General features: G+C 39.7%; 1 protein-coding gene across 1 annotated transcript in view; it reads left to right on the forward strand.

Annotated features, from left to right (window-relative positions):
- RORB (RAR related orphan receptor B) overlaps nucleotides 1-19001 on the forward strand; it is a 175902-nt gene that overhangs the window by 137496 nt on the left and 19405 nt on the right. The window contains exons 5-6 of the mRNA XM_010952765.3: nucleotides 15103-15224; nucleotides 16587-16719. Of these exons, the coding sequence (XP_010951067.2) occupies nucleotides 15103-15224; nucleotides 16587-16719 (255 nt within the window). The remainder of the gene's footprint in view (nucleotides 1-15102; nucleotides 15225-16586; nucleotides 16720-19001) is intronic.

A 19001-nucleotide genomic window follows, 5' to 3' on the forward strand; every position in this document is an offset into this window, starting at 1 on the left:
CCACCATGTGTTCCGTCACCTTCTCTGTCTAAACTGTGAGTAGGAGCCTGAAGCCTACGAGTGTTTTAAATAAAGTTGATGTGAACACATAACGAAGTACATGCCATATGGGTCTTGGCTACTTCTACCATCTGGCTGAGGAAGAAGCGATGTTCCCAGTTATAAAACCTGAAACATTATTTCTCTCCCTCTGCAATTCAGCCTGCAGCAGTGAGTAAAGAAGTTGTTGACAAAGCACCTGAAATGATATCCACAACCAAGAGATGTAGAAAACTGAATATCAGCTCTAATAACAAAAATATCCCTTCCAGCACCGTCCTTAACTTGTAACTACATTGCAGGCACGTCACACACATTTAATTTTCACCATTTATTTATAAGAAAAGTAAAGTTATTATTCCCATTTTACGGATGAGGAAACAGAGGCTCATAGATGTCCCATGACCTGCCCAGGGCCCTTTGGTTACTAAAGGATAGAACCAGCTTTTACCCCAGGCAGTCTGATTCCTGAGTCCTGTGCTTGCCCATTACCCTGCTCCTTGCTGTGGTCTAATATCCACAAACTGCATGGCCAGTCAGTAGGGACAGTCTTCTTAAGTGGAGTCACTCAATCTTTTCTTTGTGACATGTCCTCTTGGAAAGATTGAGTGACTCCACTTAAGAAGACGGTCCCTATTGACTGACTATGCAGTTTGTGGATATTAGGCACCATATTCTGCTTTTATCCTACTTAATATCTAAGTGCCTGAGTTTGCTGTTGATTGGGAACACATGTTTAAAACATACTGAAACAAAAAACCACTTTTGGGCACTCGTTTCCTCCGTACCCAAAAAGGAAAGACTTCTAAGAATTCAGACATCATAGTTTCTCTGTGATTTAGAATCAGTAGGAGGTATTATGGACCACAGCCAAAACCATCAGGTTTGGGTAACCCTACGCAGGTCATTTTCCTCTGCGGCCTTCAGCCTATCCATCTATGAACTAGAGAATCTCGAAATTCATCCAGATTTTCTATACAGACATGGACCCCATAATGAACTAGCATTTAGTTTTCTTCATTATTCTGAGATACTGTTCACCTTTAGAGATCTCTAGATGTGCTGTAAATTTTGGAGATCTCTTCCATCAGGCTTTTAAGGACGCAATTAGATTGCCCTGCCAGTCCTTTAAATTTAGCAGGCACCGAAGCCTAAGTATGGACTTGGTTCCCATTTCGTTAAAACAGCAATGCCATCTAGTGGACACAAACGCCTGTGAGTGTCGAATGGAGGTACCTGTGAGAGTCACAGCAATGTGATACACTCTTCTTTCCTGCACCATACAAAACACTGCCACTCATTTCAATAAAACACTAGGTCCATAACGGTATTGTTGGGCAGGGAGGCATCGGTGGTGCGGCACAGTGGTGAAGAACTCTGGTCCTGGAGTCAGATCGCGGGAGTCCAAAACCTGGTTGTGCCTTTTCCCTTAGACAGTTTACCTAACCTGAGTCTCAGTGGTAAACCTGACACAATTAGTAACCCCCGGCTGTGAGTGTAGATTAAATGAGTTAATATTCATAAAATTTTTTGAATAGCATCTCTCATGTATAAGCTTCATCATTGTTATTATCAATATAATTGATATTATAATGTTATTAATCTCATTACTTAATAACATTACTAGTCGTTACAGGTAATATAATTATGACATTGAGCACCTCATGGTGCTGAGCAATATTTATTCTTATAATAATTCTATTATGCCTGTTATGTGGGTTTTTTATGAGACCTTTTGTCTCTTTTTTTTCTTTTTTTTTTTTTTTTGGTGGGGGGGATTAGGTATTTATTTATTTGTTTATTTATTTAATTTATATTAATAGAGGTACTAGGGATTGAACCCATGACCTCCTGCATGCTAAGCACATGGTCTACCACTGAGCTATACCCTCCCTGCTCTGTTCTGTGTTTTTCTATCCATTTTACAGATGAAAATACTGAGGCTCAAAAATTACAAAACCTGTTAAAAGCAAAATAAGCATGTGAGCCCGGGTCTAAGTAATATCAAAACCCACTCTTTTAACTGGGATACTAAGTTTCTTCCTGTCAAACAAAGGGCACCCACCCCTCACAAGCGAATTGGCAGTCCCACAACAAGACATGTGCTTGGTGTTTGCTGCCTACCCGATGTCCTTCTAGGTGCTACAGAAGAGCTTTTCCAGAGGGTGCATGATGACATTTTGACTTGACTTGACGAAGGAGTATCTGTACTAATTTGCCTGGTGACAAGTTGTCGTAGAAAAAAAGCCTGTGCAGACACAATAGAAAATGTGAGTTTAGCCACATTCTAAATGGGTGAATTCAAGGCTATATCACACTGAATATTTTTTTACCGTTGCTCTTGGCTTCTAGAAGTTCTGTTCTGCTTCCTCTGGTTTCTGAGAGAACAGTGAAATGTGTACCGCCTGGTCATTATTCTGATTGGGTCATCATAAAAGCAGATTGAAAAAAATAAACAGTTTCTGGATTAGACTGTGTAGAGTACAGTCTTACAGTTTTGAAATTTTAATAAAAATACATGTCTAAGAACCATAAAACAATGTTGACAACTGCATGCAAATCCTAAAGAGTCAATTATGTGAATGTTATCAGAGTCAGGAATATTCCGCCCTGCCAAGAAACAAACTTGTCTTTCTAAAAGTGCAACAAAGGAACTACAGACTTCTTATGTTAAGGAACCCTAATGATATACTTTATAGATAGAGAGAACTATATAAGCTTCTCTTCTGCATGTTAGCCAATTTAAGCCTCCTATCAATGCTTTCAGGTGGGTAGTAAAGAAATTATCCCATTGTGCAGATGAAGACATTAATGATCAGAAAGAGCGAGTGGTTGTCCTAGGACAGAGTCAGGTGGTAAAGCTTAATTCTAGCGTAGGTCATTCTACTACCCTAGACTTCCAGGCATTCTTTCAAAAACATTTTTTAGCAATGTGCCAGAAACTCAAGGCAAGCAGAACATGGTTCCTGTCCTCACCATCTAGGAGGCAGGCACGGAAATAAATAATTGCAACTTAGTGTCATGTATTATAACCTGAGTATGACTTGTACCGATGCCATGAGCTCTCCTGCAGGTGAGGAAGTCGGGGGTCTTGCTTACTTGGAACCACATCGCTTATCAGGAATGTTGTATTCCCAGGGCTTGGGAGGTTGAAAACAAAATGTGGGCAAGTAAAGAGAAAAACATGAAATATTTCATGATATCCTTAGGTTTCTCAAAATTCTATTGGACAATAAACCATGAAATAAGAGAATGGCAAAAAAAAAAAGTAAGCTGCAAATTAACATTTAGGCATCAGCTTTAACTGGGTGTAGCAGGAATTTTACTTCTTGCTGGCATGATGAAGGTGTATCTTTGCAAATAACATTTTGCAGTGGTTGTTGTCAGAGAAAGGCAGCTGGCAAACAAGAAGGAAAGTGGAAGGTCGTGGTTTGGCTCCCCAAATATAGCCCTCAGATGGGGTGGGGGATTCCGCAGGACTAAAACTCTTAACGAAAGCTTATTTACGCTCAGAGATGATTGACAGTGTATCTGTGAGGAACCAGACAACAAGACAATTCAGACAGCCAAACAACATGCTTTTAAAAATGGGAGGGAGGAGGGTGGAATTCATCAAATTAGCTTCGAAGCTAAGGGGATAAATTGCCTTTTACACACATCGTCTAAGTTTGCCGCTCTATTCAGTAATTTTCCCTCCAGATAAGGACAATGAAATGTGAATTCATTGATCCCTCCTATATAATCTAAACTGTAGATTAACTTTCCTGTTCCTTTTGTGTTCTATTTATGGAGCTTGGAATTTTAAACATCCAAAATAGAAATAAACCTCTTTTTTCAGCAAATTCATCTAATACAGAAGCTGAGTATTAATAGAGAAGATTATAAAAAGGGATTGGCCTAAAGGTGATCCAGTCCCTGTAAGGTACTACTTTTTTCCATCAAGGCTGCATAGACACAATGAAGATATTTCTAGCACTGTTTTATTGGGGGAAATTCTATAAAGGTTGATGGTGTTTCGGTTGTTACTTAACTGAGAACCCCAAGCAGATACTATGTCATAAGGCAGCAGCTTCAATGACATAGGCTTTTACAGGTAAATATTATATCTATTTATATACTTAAATCTATTATGCATATTTAACTACTCACTCAGAAATCGTACAGAGAATAGAATTGAGCTGTATATTTTCTGTATTCTCTGGTGGCACCTGTATTAAGAACAAGTAGGCATTCAGTTTAGGCTCAAGAGTGCCGAGTAAGTCTTTAAAGTGAATAAAAGTAGCCTCAACTAGTGAGAGGACTCATGCAAACAGTATGGGGAAAGGAGAACCCAGTGTCTTTGGGTCTTCCTTGCTTGCTTTAAGGGAAGACATCTTGTGAACCTCCATTGTCGTCTATCCCCCATCCCCTTCCCCCAAACACAGGCCCTTTGCAGGCAGTTTAGGGAGAGTGCGTTGAAACTGGGAATCCTGACTCCACGTGCTGGCATGTGAACTTGTTCAAAGTTAGTTCAGCTCTCTGAAGCTCTGTCTCTTCATCTGAAAAATAAGGCAGATGGACTAAAGGAGTGTGAAGGATTATAGTTCTCTCACTTCCTGGCACGGTAACTGCTCCCTTTGTTACAGCCACTTCCCAAGAAGAAGGGCAGGGGGTGGAGAGGAGGGGACTTCCAGGCAATCTGAATGATGCTGAAACAATGGTCTGTGGCAGGAGCCAGCCATGCCTTCCTGCCAAGGAGCAGGACCACCCTCGGGAGTTTCCACTGGGTGGAATGACCCTGTCAACTATACAGTTAATAACCATGGCCAGATCAGAAGTGTGCACCAGCCTCTTCTCTTCATCCACCCTCGTGTAGAAAACAAACAAAACATCAAGGACAGTCAGGGGCAGCTCAAGGGGAGGGTGGTGGCCTATCCCAAACCATCCCAAGTTCATGTGTATTCAAAGTAAAGAGTGAGCTGCTAGATGAATACAGCTTCAGGGAAAATCCACCTGTCCTCCCTGGCTCGCTTCAACCTGAGCACCTCATTGCGCCCCTCATGAAAGATAAAGGGGGACAAAGAAATAAAGATACATATTTGACTTAGTCCCAGTCTCACCCTGACCACTTGAGAGGGCTTTACTTGACTCCTCTGAAATGTTCACGTTACCTTGTTCTCTGCTGCCCATAGACTACATCCCAAGAGGCTGCTTGTTTCCACAATCCTGTCTTCTATCTCAAAAAAAGGAATTTCCCAAGTGTGGAAACTAGGCTGGTCAACTCAGTGTATCACATTTCTGGGATCTCTACCATGGTCACAACTTTCGTATTTACTAGTCCATGGCCATGAATTATTCTAGAGTTCCTGGGACAAAGGAGACTTTTCCCTAGGGTCATTGAAATCCACATCTTTCTAGACATCCTTTAATAACAGGACAAAGATGTCTGAAGTCAGCTAGTAATACGATGTAGTCACTTTACTGTCATGCTCAGTGCAGTGACTCCCCACAACTGGAATAAATGGCATAATGTGTACGAAAGCACTGTGACCAGCAAGGCTCTAAACAAGTATAAAGATGATTTACATTATAAGCAATAAGCACATATATACTCAATTCAAGTACTTACAAGCCCGCATTTCTATTTATAGCACACACATGCAGATTAATCACTACGTGCTTGTACCTCTGTTAATACAGCTTTCCTGGCGTGCTGGCATTCACTCTATTAGGTAAATCTTCTAAAGCACCTTTCTTATTTTAAGTTGAAATTGTGCAAAAGTGATCTTCCTCAGTAGACTTCCCCCTGGAGATAATAGTTTGGGATTAATTTTTGACTCAGAATTCAAAGCTGTTGGAAAATCAATTCCATTTTATGCACTCAATTTCAAATGCTGTAGTAGATATGAAATATTCTGCAGCAAGGAAGAGGGAAGGAGATTTCACGAGGTTCTGCCTGTAACTTACTGCTTACACGACAACCTCTGAAACTGCCCCCACTGTTGAATAGCATTTCCAGGCATTGCAAGCTTGACACAGGCTCTCAGAAAGAGCTCTGAATCGCTTTCCCACTGATGGGGGTGAATAGGTACTGCTTTAGCCACATTTTCAAACACCTGTTTTGGGAAGAGCTGGTTAGAGATAAAATACCACGTAGGCTATGGAACCCAGAAATGTCAATTGATTGGCAGGTTGATGGAACTCAGTACACTTTGGTTTTCATTACCATAGTATATAACCAACTTAACAGGCTCTCTCTGTCAACCGGTACTGGATTAACTTCTGTGATTTTACAAATGTGGGGAAACCCATTGGAAATGTTTCTAGCAGGAAAGGTTTTTTAAATTTGTTTATTTTTATTTTATTTTATTTTAGGATGTATGTTGTAGATAAGCATATATGACAATATACCCTCAATAGTGAGGAGAAGAAATTTACTATTTAAATCTGAGACCAATTTGTGAGGACTATTGTGGATCTGCTGTTTGGTTTTCAGACAGTTTTGTTCTTGGAACATTTGGTGCTAGACTATTTAGAAAACACTTATTTTAAAACATTAGTCAATTAAAGGTATTATTGAAGCAATCAAGTTTCTTTTAAAAATTTAGATGAAATGTTTGAAAATGTAAAAATTGCCTGCAAAGATGTCTTCTGAATTAGTTCTCACTAAAGGTCAGAATTATATTGACTAAATTTCCAAAAGGGAGGTAGGTTTGGGGAGGGATTGCTTCTGCTTAAATTAACTGTCAATCCATATGTCAACAAAATCCAAATAGTTAAAGTCAATGCTAATGATGGCCCTGAGCAATTTTTGTAATTAGGTTTTCATCATCTGTGACCCGCTAAGTGTCCTTTGGGCAGTGTGCGGAGGAGCACTTTTTAAAAGAGAGTACGAAAAGATTTTAATGGGGCTGGATTACGTTGTTCTTGTTTGTTTGTTCTATCTAAGACTCTTCAAGTACTTTTAAGACTGTGAGCTGTACTCTCACCTTCTGTACCTCTGCAAGACTTCTCCCCCTCATGAATCAAAACAGAGAGAAAGTCCTATGTAGCCCCCCAGCCTTAAGTCACTGTGCTTTATCCAGCCCTTAGAAAATATCGCTGCTGCCAAATCTTTCTGTGGTTGGAAAATCAAACCCAGAGAAACTAAGACTTTGAGATGTTAAGTGACTTCCCAAAGGGCATGAAGTAAAAGTAAAGAGGTCCATATTGGCTTTCTCCGTCTTACAGGTTGGCTTCCCTAGAGCTCACCAATTCGAGGACACTGGAGCGTGTTGCTCTTCCCTGATCGTTCTGTGAAGGAGGGTCTTTTACTATGAAAGTTAACTTTGTCATGTAATGTTTCCACAATAGACTCTCAATTTTCTAAGTTAGTTTGATGATAGAGAACTTTAATTTCCCCAAAATTAGCCATGCACTATTGCAATAAAACAAAACACTTGTGATCCAAAAGAGCATTCCACTATTAAATTACTAAGAAGGCACCCTCTTAGTTCATTTGTTTTGCTGCTTACAATGTGTTTTTCCCCCCTTTGGATATACTCTGCTTAAATACATATGCTATGTGGATTCTTTCTGTTTTTCTTTCTGCTTTAATTTCCGCTTTCTTGCTTTTTATTAAAATGCTCTTACCTGAGCTTCCTGAAACAGGAGAAAATTTTAATGATTTTCTTTATTAATATGTTCATTCAATCTTTGCCTAGATATTATTACTTGTAATAGTACTTGTGAGAAAAATCAGATTTTTCACTGTTTTTCTCTATGTTCATATTTCATTGTTTTATCACATTTTCATCACTTTTAAAGTTAGTAACAATCTTATATTTTGTTAGTATATTTTTATGAAAAACTTTAAGAACATTTTGATTCAGATCTACACGAAGTAAAAAGCAGTTATGCTATTCCCTGACTTAATAATTCGCAATAGAATTTGTATAAAAAGGAGACCAGAAGCTATCCTAATACATTGGTGAGAGAGTAAGAGTGGTTGGACCTTAAAACTGAGCCAAGAAATGAATCATAGATTATCTGTGCCCCTCAAAACCTTCTTTAAAAAATTTGAAGAGCTTAAATGCTGAAATACTGCCTTCCTGTTGAGACTATGGATCACTAATAGATGGCTGTTTTAAGCTTAAATGTTATTAATGTTTTTATGGCACAATTCTATTTATGCCCAGAAAATAATGATCTCTAAACAGAGATTAGAAAAATCAGAAAGGTCTTGAAAGTGACATTGTCCTCTCTGACACTGTCATCTATTACACCCTAACCAGTAGACTTGTTCTATTTAATGACAGAAAACTTATAAAACTAGTAGTCTGTTGTCAAAAAGACAAAATGCACACTTGGTTAAATGTTTCACCTTTCAACCAGTTGTTCTAATATATTAGAGTCACTGCCTCAGAGTGTGGGTTCTAAGGAATCTTGATATTCTGAAAACTTAATGCAGGCACTTAAAACTTGCCTTGAGCAAGTCCGTAGAGATATCCTGGCATTAATTCAAAGTGAATCCCCTAAGAATTCCAGTTTCACACTAGTGGTATAAACTAAACAGAGAATTGAGCAGTTCTCTAGATCCTTAAGGCAAGTGATAAATTAAAAATTCATTAATCATTTCGATTGAGGCTGAGATATAGTATTTTAAGAAGAATACTTCCAAGTTTTTTTTAAAAATCCCTTATGGAGGAAAATGAATAGGGGAAATAATTCACCAAAAAGAAACTGTCCTTTCTCATGAGAAAAAAAAAAAAAAAAGGAGGGGGAGGAGAAAGAATTATGAAGTTCAGGTGCAACCCCCTCTAGTGCTATATTTAGCTTTGAGTCTCCGCTTTCTCGCCTTTGGTACAGTTGGGCCACGGGTGCTCTTGGTAATAACACTGAAAGCAGCCGTTTTTAAAGATACACTCCACCTTCCCTGCTCCCAGGATGTGGGATTCTAATGAAACCACCCGTGCAATCCATGTCTGAGACACGATGGCCTTTGGAGAGCGCCATTTGCTGGAATGTCTAGTGAGAGCTAAAATAAGCCCCTTTGGTGGAAAAAACCTGCTGAGTGGTTGAAATCAGAGCTGCGGAAGGTCACTTGCTATTTTAGAGGCTGCAAGCTGGTCCTCATTTTATAACATCACAGTTATAAACAAGAAATAGTCACCTTACTTGTCAGTTTACTTACTTCTTATCAAAATAAGCAGATGTAGCCTTTTTTTCTACACAGTAATAGGTAATTCGGATGACTTGTTTCCAGAGTGTGCTTTACTGTGTGGATTAATACATCAGAAAAGTTGTTTTTCATCTATTTCTTTAGACATTACTTCAAAATGTAAATTTTACTCTGTCTGATATGACTGACCTTTAAAACCCCGTTTACCTGTGTGTATCGTGTGCATCACAACCACCTGTAAATGCCTTGGAAAGGATCTTCCTTCCTACTTCTCTGATTTATTCAGCAGATCACGGTGGAGACTGATGAGGGTTGAGACGGGAGAGGAGGAGGGTGGAAATCCTTTACAATTTCTGAGAGAGACAGGAGAACCAACTAACTTTTGGAATTGTTTAGATACAGTCCCTTTGGAAATGGAGGAAGGAGGTTAGTTCCAGCCCCAGGGGCTGTCATTTTTGCACACACTCTTGATAATTACCATCAATATTATTCCCATTTTCCTTTCAAAAATTTAACTTCTGTCTTCTTATTGCCCACGTCATAAGTGGATTTAAGATTGTCCCCAAAGCCTCTGGGGAAGTGTAACAATTTTAACAACATTTTTCATTATTTTTTCATCAAAATGATAAAGTACATTTGCCAGTATCAATTTTTTAAACCTCTTTATTGAGGTATAATCAACATACAAAAAGTTGTTCATATCTAACGTATGCAACTTAGTGAGTTTGGAGGTAATTATACACTCGTGAAAGCATCACCACAATCTGTGCCATAAACATATCTCTGTATCAATTATTTTAAAGATTTCTAGGCTTAGTCTTTGATTTGAATGACACATTGTCATTCTTATCTCATAAAGTTACTTAACACATGAAGTTACAAATTCTATTAATTGGTTATAAGTCTTGGGATCCAATAAGCCTTCCTTCAAGGAAAATAGGGTCAAAAGTCTAAAAACAAAAGGGCAATTTTATGGGGAAAGAAAGAGATATGAGAAAGGAAGTGAGAGCAAGATATTTTTTCATGAAATTAACAAGTAGAAAATAAGAATCATGGGTTTATTATCAACCTGTAATTACAGACACAGTTTTCCCTTGCCAGCATCAGTGTTTACATAATTGTGAAGGAATGACTGGATTGAGCATATGAGATTGGTTTTCTCCTCACCTGACATCGTTTTTATTAACTATCAAAGCAGCCCACACACTCTTAGTGAATTGGACAAACCTCTGTCTTGCTGAATACAGATGGAATCGTAACTACTGAGAAGATACAGCTGCATTTTCAGATCCCCTTAAGAAAACTCTAGCCTCATCTCTGGCCTCAGGAAGAGCAGTGTAGGGTCCGTGGGCATCACTTCTGAAGGTGGTAGAATTTCCATTAGTCAGTCATCGGGGCCATATTCCTGTTGGACTCATTATCCCAGCATGGTGTGTGCTGGCTCCTTCCTCATCATGTGCCGTCTGCACCCCCAGCCAGATAAAAGATCCAGCCAAAACCGAGTTCTGAGAAGCAACTGCAGTCCAAATCAGGGAAACGGATGAAGGGTGTGCGATTGCTCAGAAAGATTCCACATTCCCTACTCTTTTACCTCAGTCTCTTTGTCTGGATGTTCTCATGTGGTTGGTCCCTAGAGACAGCAGCGTTTACTATTACCTTTTCTATTTTTCCAGGCAAGGACTCTTGAAAGTTCCTTTAGCTCCCAGCAGGAACTTGGCATACTGTATTCATTGTTTCTCCCTTTGTCCCTTCTTTTTAAATCCTTCTCCCCGTTTCACAACCGCAGACGCAGCCCAAGCAGACCGTCTTCTCTGATGCTCATGCATCTTTCTAACAGACAGAAGGAGCCTTCAAGACTTGCTCCCAAAGGACCAAGTCTAGCTTTGCCGTGTGGTTTATCGACTCCCCCCCACCTCAGCCTTGAAGGGTCAAGTCCTTTGTGCACATGGCTCACCTTTGCTCTGCAGGCCCATGGAAGGAAGTGGAGGAGAACCACTCCTACAGCTACAACCACTCCTACATCTTGTGTCAAAAAGAGATTTGCCTTTTATTTCTCACCACAGGGGTGTGGGAAATAATTCCCTGTGTTTAATGTTCGACTTCAAACCCGTTGTGAGTGCTTGGGCTTTAATATGAAACAAATGGTCAGTCTCAGCTTTCTAAAATCCTTTGTCAAATAAAGCAGAAAATGAAAGGATGGTTGGATGGATGGGTATTTTCAACATTATCTTTACTAATCCAACATTGGTCAAGTACCTACTACATTTAATGTTCCCTCTCTTTCATACACCACACACACGCACGCACGCACGCACACACATGCATCCCTGCTGGTCCTATTCATCGTCTTTCAGAATTGTCTTATATCTGGCCCTTCCGCGCCATCTCTGCCATTCTCACCTATGCCAGAAGCTCCTCATATCTTGCCTGCATTTTCACAACAGCCTGATTCATCTCACCTACTCCCTCATGCCATCTCATCTTCTTTGCCGTCACTGAGATCACCCTTTTAAAACGAAAAACCGACCATGTCACTCTCCGGCTTCACAGTGTCCACTAGCTCCTAGTCACTTACAAGATAAAATCCAAACTCCTTGGCCTGGCTGACTCAGCTGTTCCATGTCTAGTCACAGTTTCCATCCTTAGTCTCTTGCCCCCCTCCCCGTCTCTTCCACGTCCTCTATGTTGCAAACACTATAGACTTTTTGCCAGAAAAGACAGCTGATTTCAAAACACCATTTGTTAGCTCTGTAGAAACAGGTGTAGAGTCACTCACTCTTTCTGAACCTCACTTTTTTCCTCAGTAAAAGGGAAACTGGTTGTGAAAGGGAATGACTATAAAGATGTAAAATATAATGGCAGCTGTTATCTAGCTCAGAGCTAGTTTTCTCTCTGTGCCTTTATATCAGCTTCTCCACCTGAGGTCCGTCTTTCTCTTCATGTGACGAACTCCTGCTCAGACCCAGGTCAACAAGCGTCTTCTGTATGGTTATTCCGTATGGTTATTTTTCTGCCGTCCCTAGACTGAGTTACATACTTTCTTCTCGGGGCTCCTACAGCAACTCAGGGCATTTGTCTCATCATGATATGATATGATACTATTGTAAGATCCTTTAAAAAAAAAGAAAGTGTCTTTTTTTAATCTGTTCCTTAACTTGGTATAGAACAGCTTCTCAAAACATGTTTGTTGAGTGAATATATGAAGGCCTTGTGCTGCGCTGTGCAGTCCAGTTCTTGAAGAGCTCACAGTCTTGAAGGGTGGAAACAGATCCACTCAAATAAGCATAATTCAGGTCTGACTGGAATAAGGGCTGGATTGGGAGTAGAATTCACTGTAATGGCAGCTCCACGTGAGGATGCAAGGAAGCAGGGAAACCTCCAGGAGTGGCCGTCTGAGCTGAGTCCTGAAGCATACATGTGGATTTAACTTCCAGTTTTGCTTAACTTGCCAATATGGTTATCATGCCCACGCCTCCTCATACCCCACAGAACCCTAAGCTTTGGTGGCAGAAGGCCAGAGAATTCTTAAACCTTGGCCAACAGTTCCCAGGAGATGTCATAAAGGAACAGATAAAAAGTTTTTCATATTGCAATTCTAAATGGAATTGTAATTTTGCTTATAAACCCCAAAGCCTGTAAATTACTGACAAATCAGTATATCTTTGAAGATGAAAACAGACTACACCAAGAAGATAAAGGTTTGGAAACTCTGAAGCCATAAAAATCTTATGTTTTCATTACAGACCTACTGAGAAATAGATATGTTTTTTCTTAAGATTCTGAGTAATTAGGCTGTCTAAGTGAAATTGAAAAGTGATGAACCATGACATACCAATCTATTTTAATATGATATATAGAGTAATTCTTGCTTTTATTTTTACAACACAGGAGGATATTCAATAAAATTTTGAATATAGGATTTTTTTAAAGACAGGATTTTTATAATATGATAAGCAGTGGAAGTCTAGAAGTGCTCAATGCTGAATCCAACAGAGCATAGCTCTAATCACAAGTTAGCATTTTGTGGCATCTTCTATATGCATTAGTTTATACTTCTTTTTTTAACATTTTTTATTGAGTTATAGTCATTTTACAGTGTTGTGTCAATTTCCAGTGCAAAGCACGATTTTTCAGTTATACATGAACACACATATTATTCATTGTCACTTTTTTTTTTCGCTGTGAGCTACCATGAGGTCTTGTATATATTTCCCTGTGCTACACAGGATAATCTTGTTCATGTATTCTACATTTTGAAATCCCAGTCTGTCCCTTCCCATCCCCCGCCCCCTTGGCAACCACAAGTTTGTATTCTGTCTATGAGTCTGTTTCTGTTTTGTATATATATTCTTTTTTTTTTAGATTCCACATATGAGCGATCTCATATCATTAGTTTATACTTCTGATTGAACAACTCTCAAAAATATAGAAATATCTTCCTTCAGTAGCCCTGATACCAAGATTAAATATTTCTGTTTTGCCTCCACTAGATGGTCACATTGCTTCCCCTGATGAAAACCTATATAGAATGTCCTAATAGTAACATTGTGACTACCCTTTATTCAGTGTTTATTATATGCCAGGCAATAGACTGTATGAAGTTTTTTTTTTTATTTGGAAGGTTCATTAGAAGTTTAAGCTTACATTTTTTACTCTCTGTATTACTAAAATTCAGTGTCACACCATGTATACCAGAAGCTTAGCAAGATAAAAAGAAGGTAAGTCCTGCTCTGAGAATTATTGTCCTGGAGAAATGAAATATGGCTAATTAGAAAGAACAGAAATTGCACAACCTGAAACACAACACCCCCTTTTCTGTATGAGCCAAGAACAGTTATCAGGCAGAAAAGTTGCTCATCTTTATTCTGTTCACAACCCACTTAGAGAAGTACTTTGGTACTTTGGTTTCTCAAGATGTCACCTTCTTCATGTGTTCAAATGGCAGCGAGTGTTATGAGGGGACCTTCTGCCGTTCTAGCCAGCTCCCGGGGACTCACTGCAGGTTGTTAAGGAGAACTCTTATGTCTGGTTCGATTATTCAGCTTTCATACCTCCAAACCCAAAATAATCAATATTTAAGATACAATACCAAGTACAACTCATTTGGAATAAATGGCCCCAAAAGACTGATTGTATTTATTACTACTTTTTTATGAATGAAACCATTTTCTCTTCTTTAACTTTTTCAAAGAAAAATTTGATCTGATAACAAATTTGAAAGAATATAAAGGCCTTCATGAGCTGACATGAGAATTATCACCTCATGAGAGTAGTATTTCATCTCCCTCTCTCATTATTTATTATGCAAGATCTCTGCATGGTTCCAAAGTCAAATCTAGGGAAGCAATACCGTCAGAGAAGTCTACCTTCTGTCCCTCTCCCCTCATTCTCTTCTTTCTTTCCTCTGTAGGAAATTATTTTTTTTCAATTATTATTTAATCCTCCTTTAAAAAATATAAGCAAATACATTTATATTTCAATATCTCCTTTCTGAGGTAAATATTAGGGGTCTAGTGATTTTCAAAATATTTTGAAGTATTTGGAGTTTACACTGACTGCTACAGCGTAACAAGTGTTACAAGATTGTTAGTGGACTTTTAGGCCAAAAAGCAAGAAACATAGTGATCTGTATTTATTTTAAAAATCAATATTTATCTGAACACTTTACGAATTGTAAGATTCCCGTCCTGTAACCCAAAAAAAGGCAGAAAAGGCAGTTACTTTTGACTAAAAGACTGAAAATTGAAAAAAAGCAATGAAGAGTTTGTCTGGAGATTTTTAAATAGACGGTAGTGTTAAAGAGATGCTCTTACAGTTGGAGTGTCTCCAAAAGGCATTTCTACCGTAAACACATTAAGAGCAGGTTTCTTTGAACAGAGGGGAATTTTATTCATAAACCCTCAAACTGATATTCTTTCTCATAGATCGAATTGCACAGAACATCATCAAGTCCCATTTGGAGACTTGTCAGTACACGATGGAGGAGCTACACCAGCTGGCATGGCAGACCCACACCTATGAAGAAATTAAAGCCTATCAAAGCAAGGTACTCCGGGAAACTCCAGGAGAGCTTTTCTGTGATTTCTCCATTTCTGGCTTTTTCAGCCTCAGCACTGTTGACATTTCAGGCTGGACGATTGCCCTGCGCCTTGTAGGAAGTTTAGCATCATCCCTGGTCTCTACCCACTAGATGCCATGAGCACCTCCAGACATAGCTGTGACAAGCAGAATGTCTCCAGATATTGCCAAATGTTCCCTGGGAGGCAAAACCACCCCGACTGAAAACCACTGCCCTTTTTGAGTGACCAGGGAGACTGTGCCCACATCAGATGGTTTTAGAACATCTCATGGTGGCTTCCAGGGGCCAGGCAAGGAATGGGAGCGATTGAAAAACTCATAGCAGTAATAATAATTGCAAAGTTACACTGCAAAGATATGTAGAAAAGCATTCTAAATGTTTTTTCTCGCCCTACATGTTAAAAAAAAAGGCCCAAAGGAAAAAAGGACAACTCACCCCGCATTATTATCATTGTTAGTCATAGTAGTAGTATTTTGTGTCTGTTAGAGAATATTTTAAGAGAAGGAATCTTGTTGTTGTTGTTCTGACTCACATTACTTTCCTACGGGATTGAGATCCACAATTACAAGGTCTACCAGTAAATGAAATTTTAATAAAATATACAAATGTGTCTATATCTAAATACATGATTACAACATACTGATTGTCCTCCACTGAAATAATTAAATCTCACCGCTTTCGTATGAATAAGAGGACAAAAGCATAGATATTGTTTTGGTCAATAAAAAGCAGAGTTAACATACCTGGATTTATGTTTCCCATTCCAAAGAAAATAACCCCAGCATCAAAATACATTGATGGGATTCTGTGTTACTTAAGAGAGTGATTTGATTTTGATGTATTTTCCCTTGAAATTCTTTTTGCACCAAAAAAGCAATCTCCATACGTTCTGGGGGAAAGAACACAACATAAAAATATTATAAGTTTAGTGCCCACCCAGTACATGTGGAAATAACTTTATTGGAACCTGTGAATGAAACTGCTATTCCTCAGTGCAAGAGTTTGATGTTACACGGTAGAGTAAGAGCTTGAGTTTGTTTAGGTGAGGGGATGGAGGAAAAAAGAATAAAGAAGCTATAAATACCTAGCTTTATGCACTACTGCAATATTTCTGTTATTTGAGCCTCAGTACTTTGATAATTGTGGTGTATCAAGGTTCAAATAGGTCAAAACTATGTCTTAGAAAATATTGCTTCTCTTCCAAAGGTGGACAAATTCCCACCATGGTCCCCAAGTGACAGGTGAGCGGCAGTTCGGGCCACCCTAAGTGTCTCACAGTCTCCGAGTTGTTCTTCACTCCGTGTGCATTCTGTGTTTTCTCTCTTGAAGTCCAGGGAAGCACTGTGGCAGCAGTGTGCCATCCAGATCACTCACGCCATCCAGTACGTGGTAGAGTTCGCAAAGCGGATAACAGGCTTCATGGAGCTCTGTCAGAATGATCAGATCCTACTTCTGAAGTCAGGTAAGCAAGAAGATTCTTGGGGGCCCTATTTTAGACCAGGAGGGGGTCGACCCTTAGCTCTGTGTTGCTTCGAGAAAATCCTCCATCCAGTCTGTAGCTCATTTTTACCACCCACGCTGTCAGCCAACTCCCAGAGGAAACTCTCAGTAATAAAAATGCCCTGATACTCATTCAGTTCCCCTTTGAAGTCAAATACAATTTTGCTTATTGAAAGTGGAGCTATTAATTGCAGAGGTTGAGATACCCAGCTTGACAGGCAGTGCAAGTAATTAGCGTGTCAAGGTGGCTGAATTGCTGAGCTGGCTCTAAAGTGTACTGCTTGCCGTCTGTGGGGGGGAGAAATCCAGGCTAGGGAAGCTCTGCTCTGTGGTCATTTCCAATCATTTTAATGAGGATCGCCTGCAGCCAGAATACACCGGGAGCAGCTCACTGAGCTCTGATCTTTCCTCCCCTTCTCCCGCACACACTGTCTGACACACGCAGTCACTTCGGAAGTAGCTCAAGAAACTCTGCACACGACTGGCTTCGCAGATGCCATTACCCCAACAGGAAAAAAATGTATCTGTCTTTCTTGGCCCCCTTTGAAAATAGAAAATAAGAACCACCATGGTATTTATGTGAACCTTCACGGTCCAGGGCTGCAGTAAATAATAATAGTCACATAATAGCATAATTACATATATATGTTTATGTTTACCTGTGACATCTCCTTTAACCTCGTGTGCTCGATATCATTTCCATCTCACAGAGGAGGAAGCAAAGATTCAGAGAAGTGAATGGCTGTGTTCAACACCAACAAAGCCAGTATCTGGCAAAGCTGGCTTTTGAACTTGAGCCAAATGGAATAATTATTCTAAGTAGCTGCTGCTTCCTTACCGAATGATTAAAATTGGTGAAAATCTGGACTCAAACATCAACTTGATGTACTAGTTACATATTGCTGAGTGAAAACAATACCAAAACTTAATTCAAACACCAATAATCATTTATTTTGCTTCCAAAGCTGCAAAGCAGGGCTCAGCGAGGGATGGCTGGTCTCTGCTCCGTGCGGTGTTCACTGAGGCAGCTTGACGGTTGACAGGCCAGAGCTCAGCCAAGGCTCTGGGCTGGGGGCCTCAGTTCCTATCCACGTGAGCCTCCCCACAGACTGCTTGGACTTTCTCAGAGCACAGGTGCTAGATTTCAAAAGTTAGCATTCCAAGAGAATGAGGCAGAAGTGTGTAGCATTTTTCTGACTTGGCTTCAACAGTCTCCTAGTGTGACTTCCGCTACACCTACTGGTCAAGGCAGTCATGAAGGCCCACCTGGGTTCAAGGGGAGGAGACATGGAAAGTAAGAGAATGTAAGGGGCCAAGGAAAGTGCCTTCCATATTGTAGATACTGAATAAATGGTACCTATTATTGTTTTTGTCAGGAAAGTGTTCAAGTAATATTTGCCAACCCCTTCTTGTGTGTAAGCCCCTATGGTAAGGTGACATATGAGGGAAAGCAGAGACGTCATCAGAACAAAGGAAATAAAACACGGACATAAATATAAATGGCAGCATAAGAAAGGCACCAGCGGTACATTTGGGCGCACCACCGGTGTGGCCAATTCACCCATATGATGTTCTCATGCAAATTTGTGACTTCTGAGTCTCCATGTCACCTTCCAACACACTGTGGGGCCCATTTCTCCAATACATGGATAAACCATGCAGCAGTAGTTCCTCGGGATGTCAGAAAATGTTCAGAGGGAAAAACAAAGGCAGTGAAAGTAATTCATTTAATAAAGATTTATTAAGCACCTAATATGTGCCAGGGACTTTTCTAGATCCTGAAGCTATAACAGTGAAGAAAATAACCACAGTTACCCTCTGGCTGCAGACAAGGGTCCTGCCACCGTTGGGCTAACAGTGAACTCAGAAATGTTAGGTCCGTCAAGATTGAACAAACTTCATGTTGGGACTTCAACAAGCCTTTGGTCTGTGAATGCCGATTATATATAACTGCCTGGAGTGGATAATACTCAGCATTTTGCCAAAACATTTGACTAAGGAACCCTCATTTCAAAGACATCAGGACATAAATGGTGCCCTCAAGAAACATCTTGAAGGAGTCCCTATTTAAAATCACCTTATGCAGAAATATACATGGAGTGTGTTAAAAACTGAAGCAGAGAGCAAATTTTCTCATAGCCAAACTTCTGTGGAATTTCACAGACTGGATTTCCTGCCGCAGAGCTCCTGTCTAGGCCACTCATCATCACCTGTGAATTCAAGAGCTGAAATTAACTTTAATAT

Source organism: Camelus bactrianus, chromosome 4 (assembly GCF_048773025.1).
Source record: "Camelus bactrianus isolate YW-2024 breed Bactrian camel chromosome 4, ASM4877302v1, whole genome shotgun sequence".
NCBI lineage: Eukaryota > Metazoa > Chordata > Mammalia > Artiodactyla > Camelidae > Camelus > Camelus bactrianus.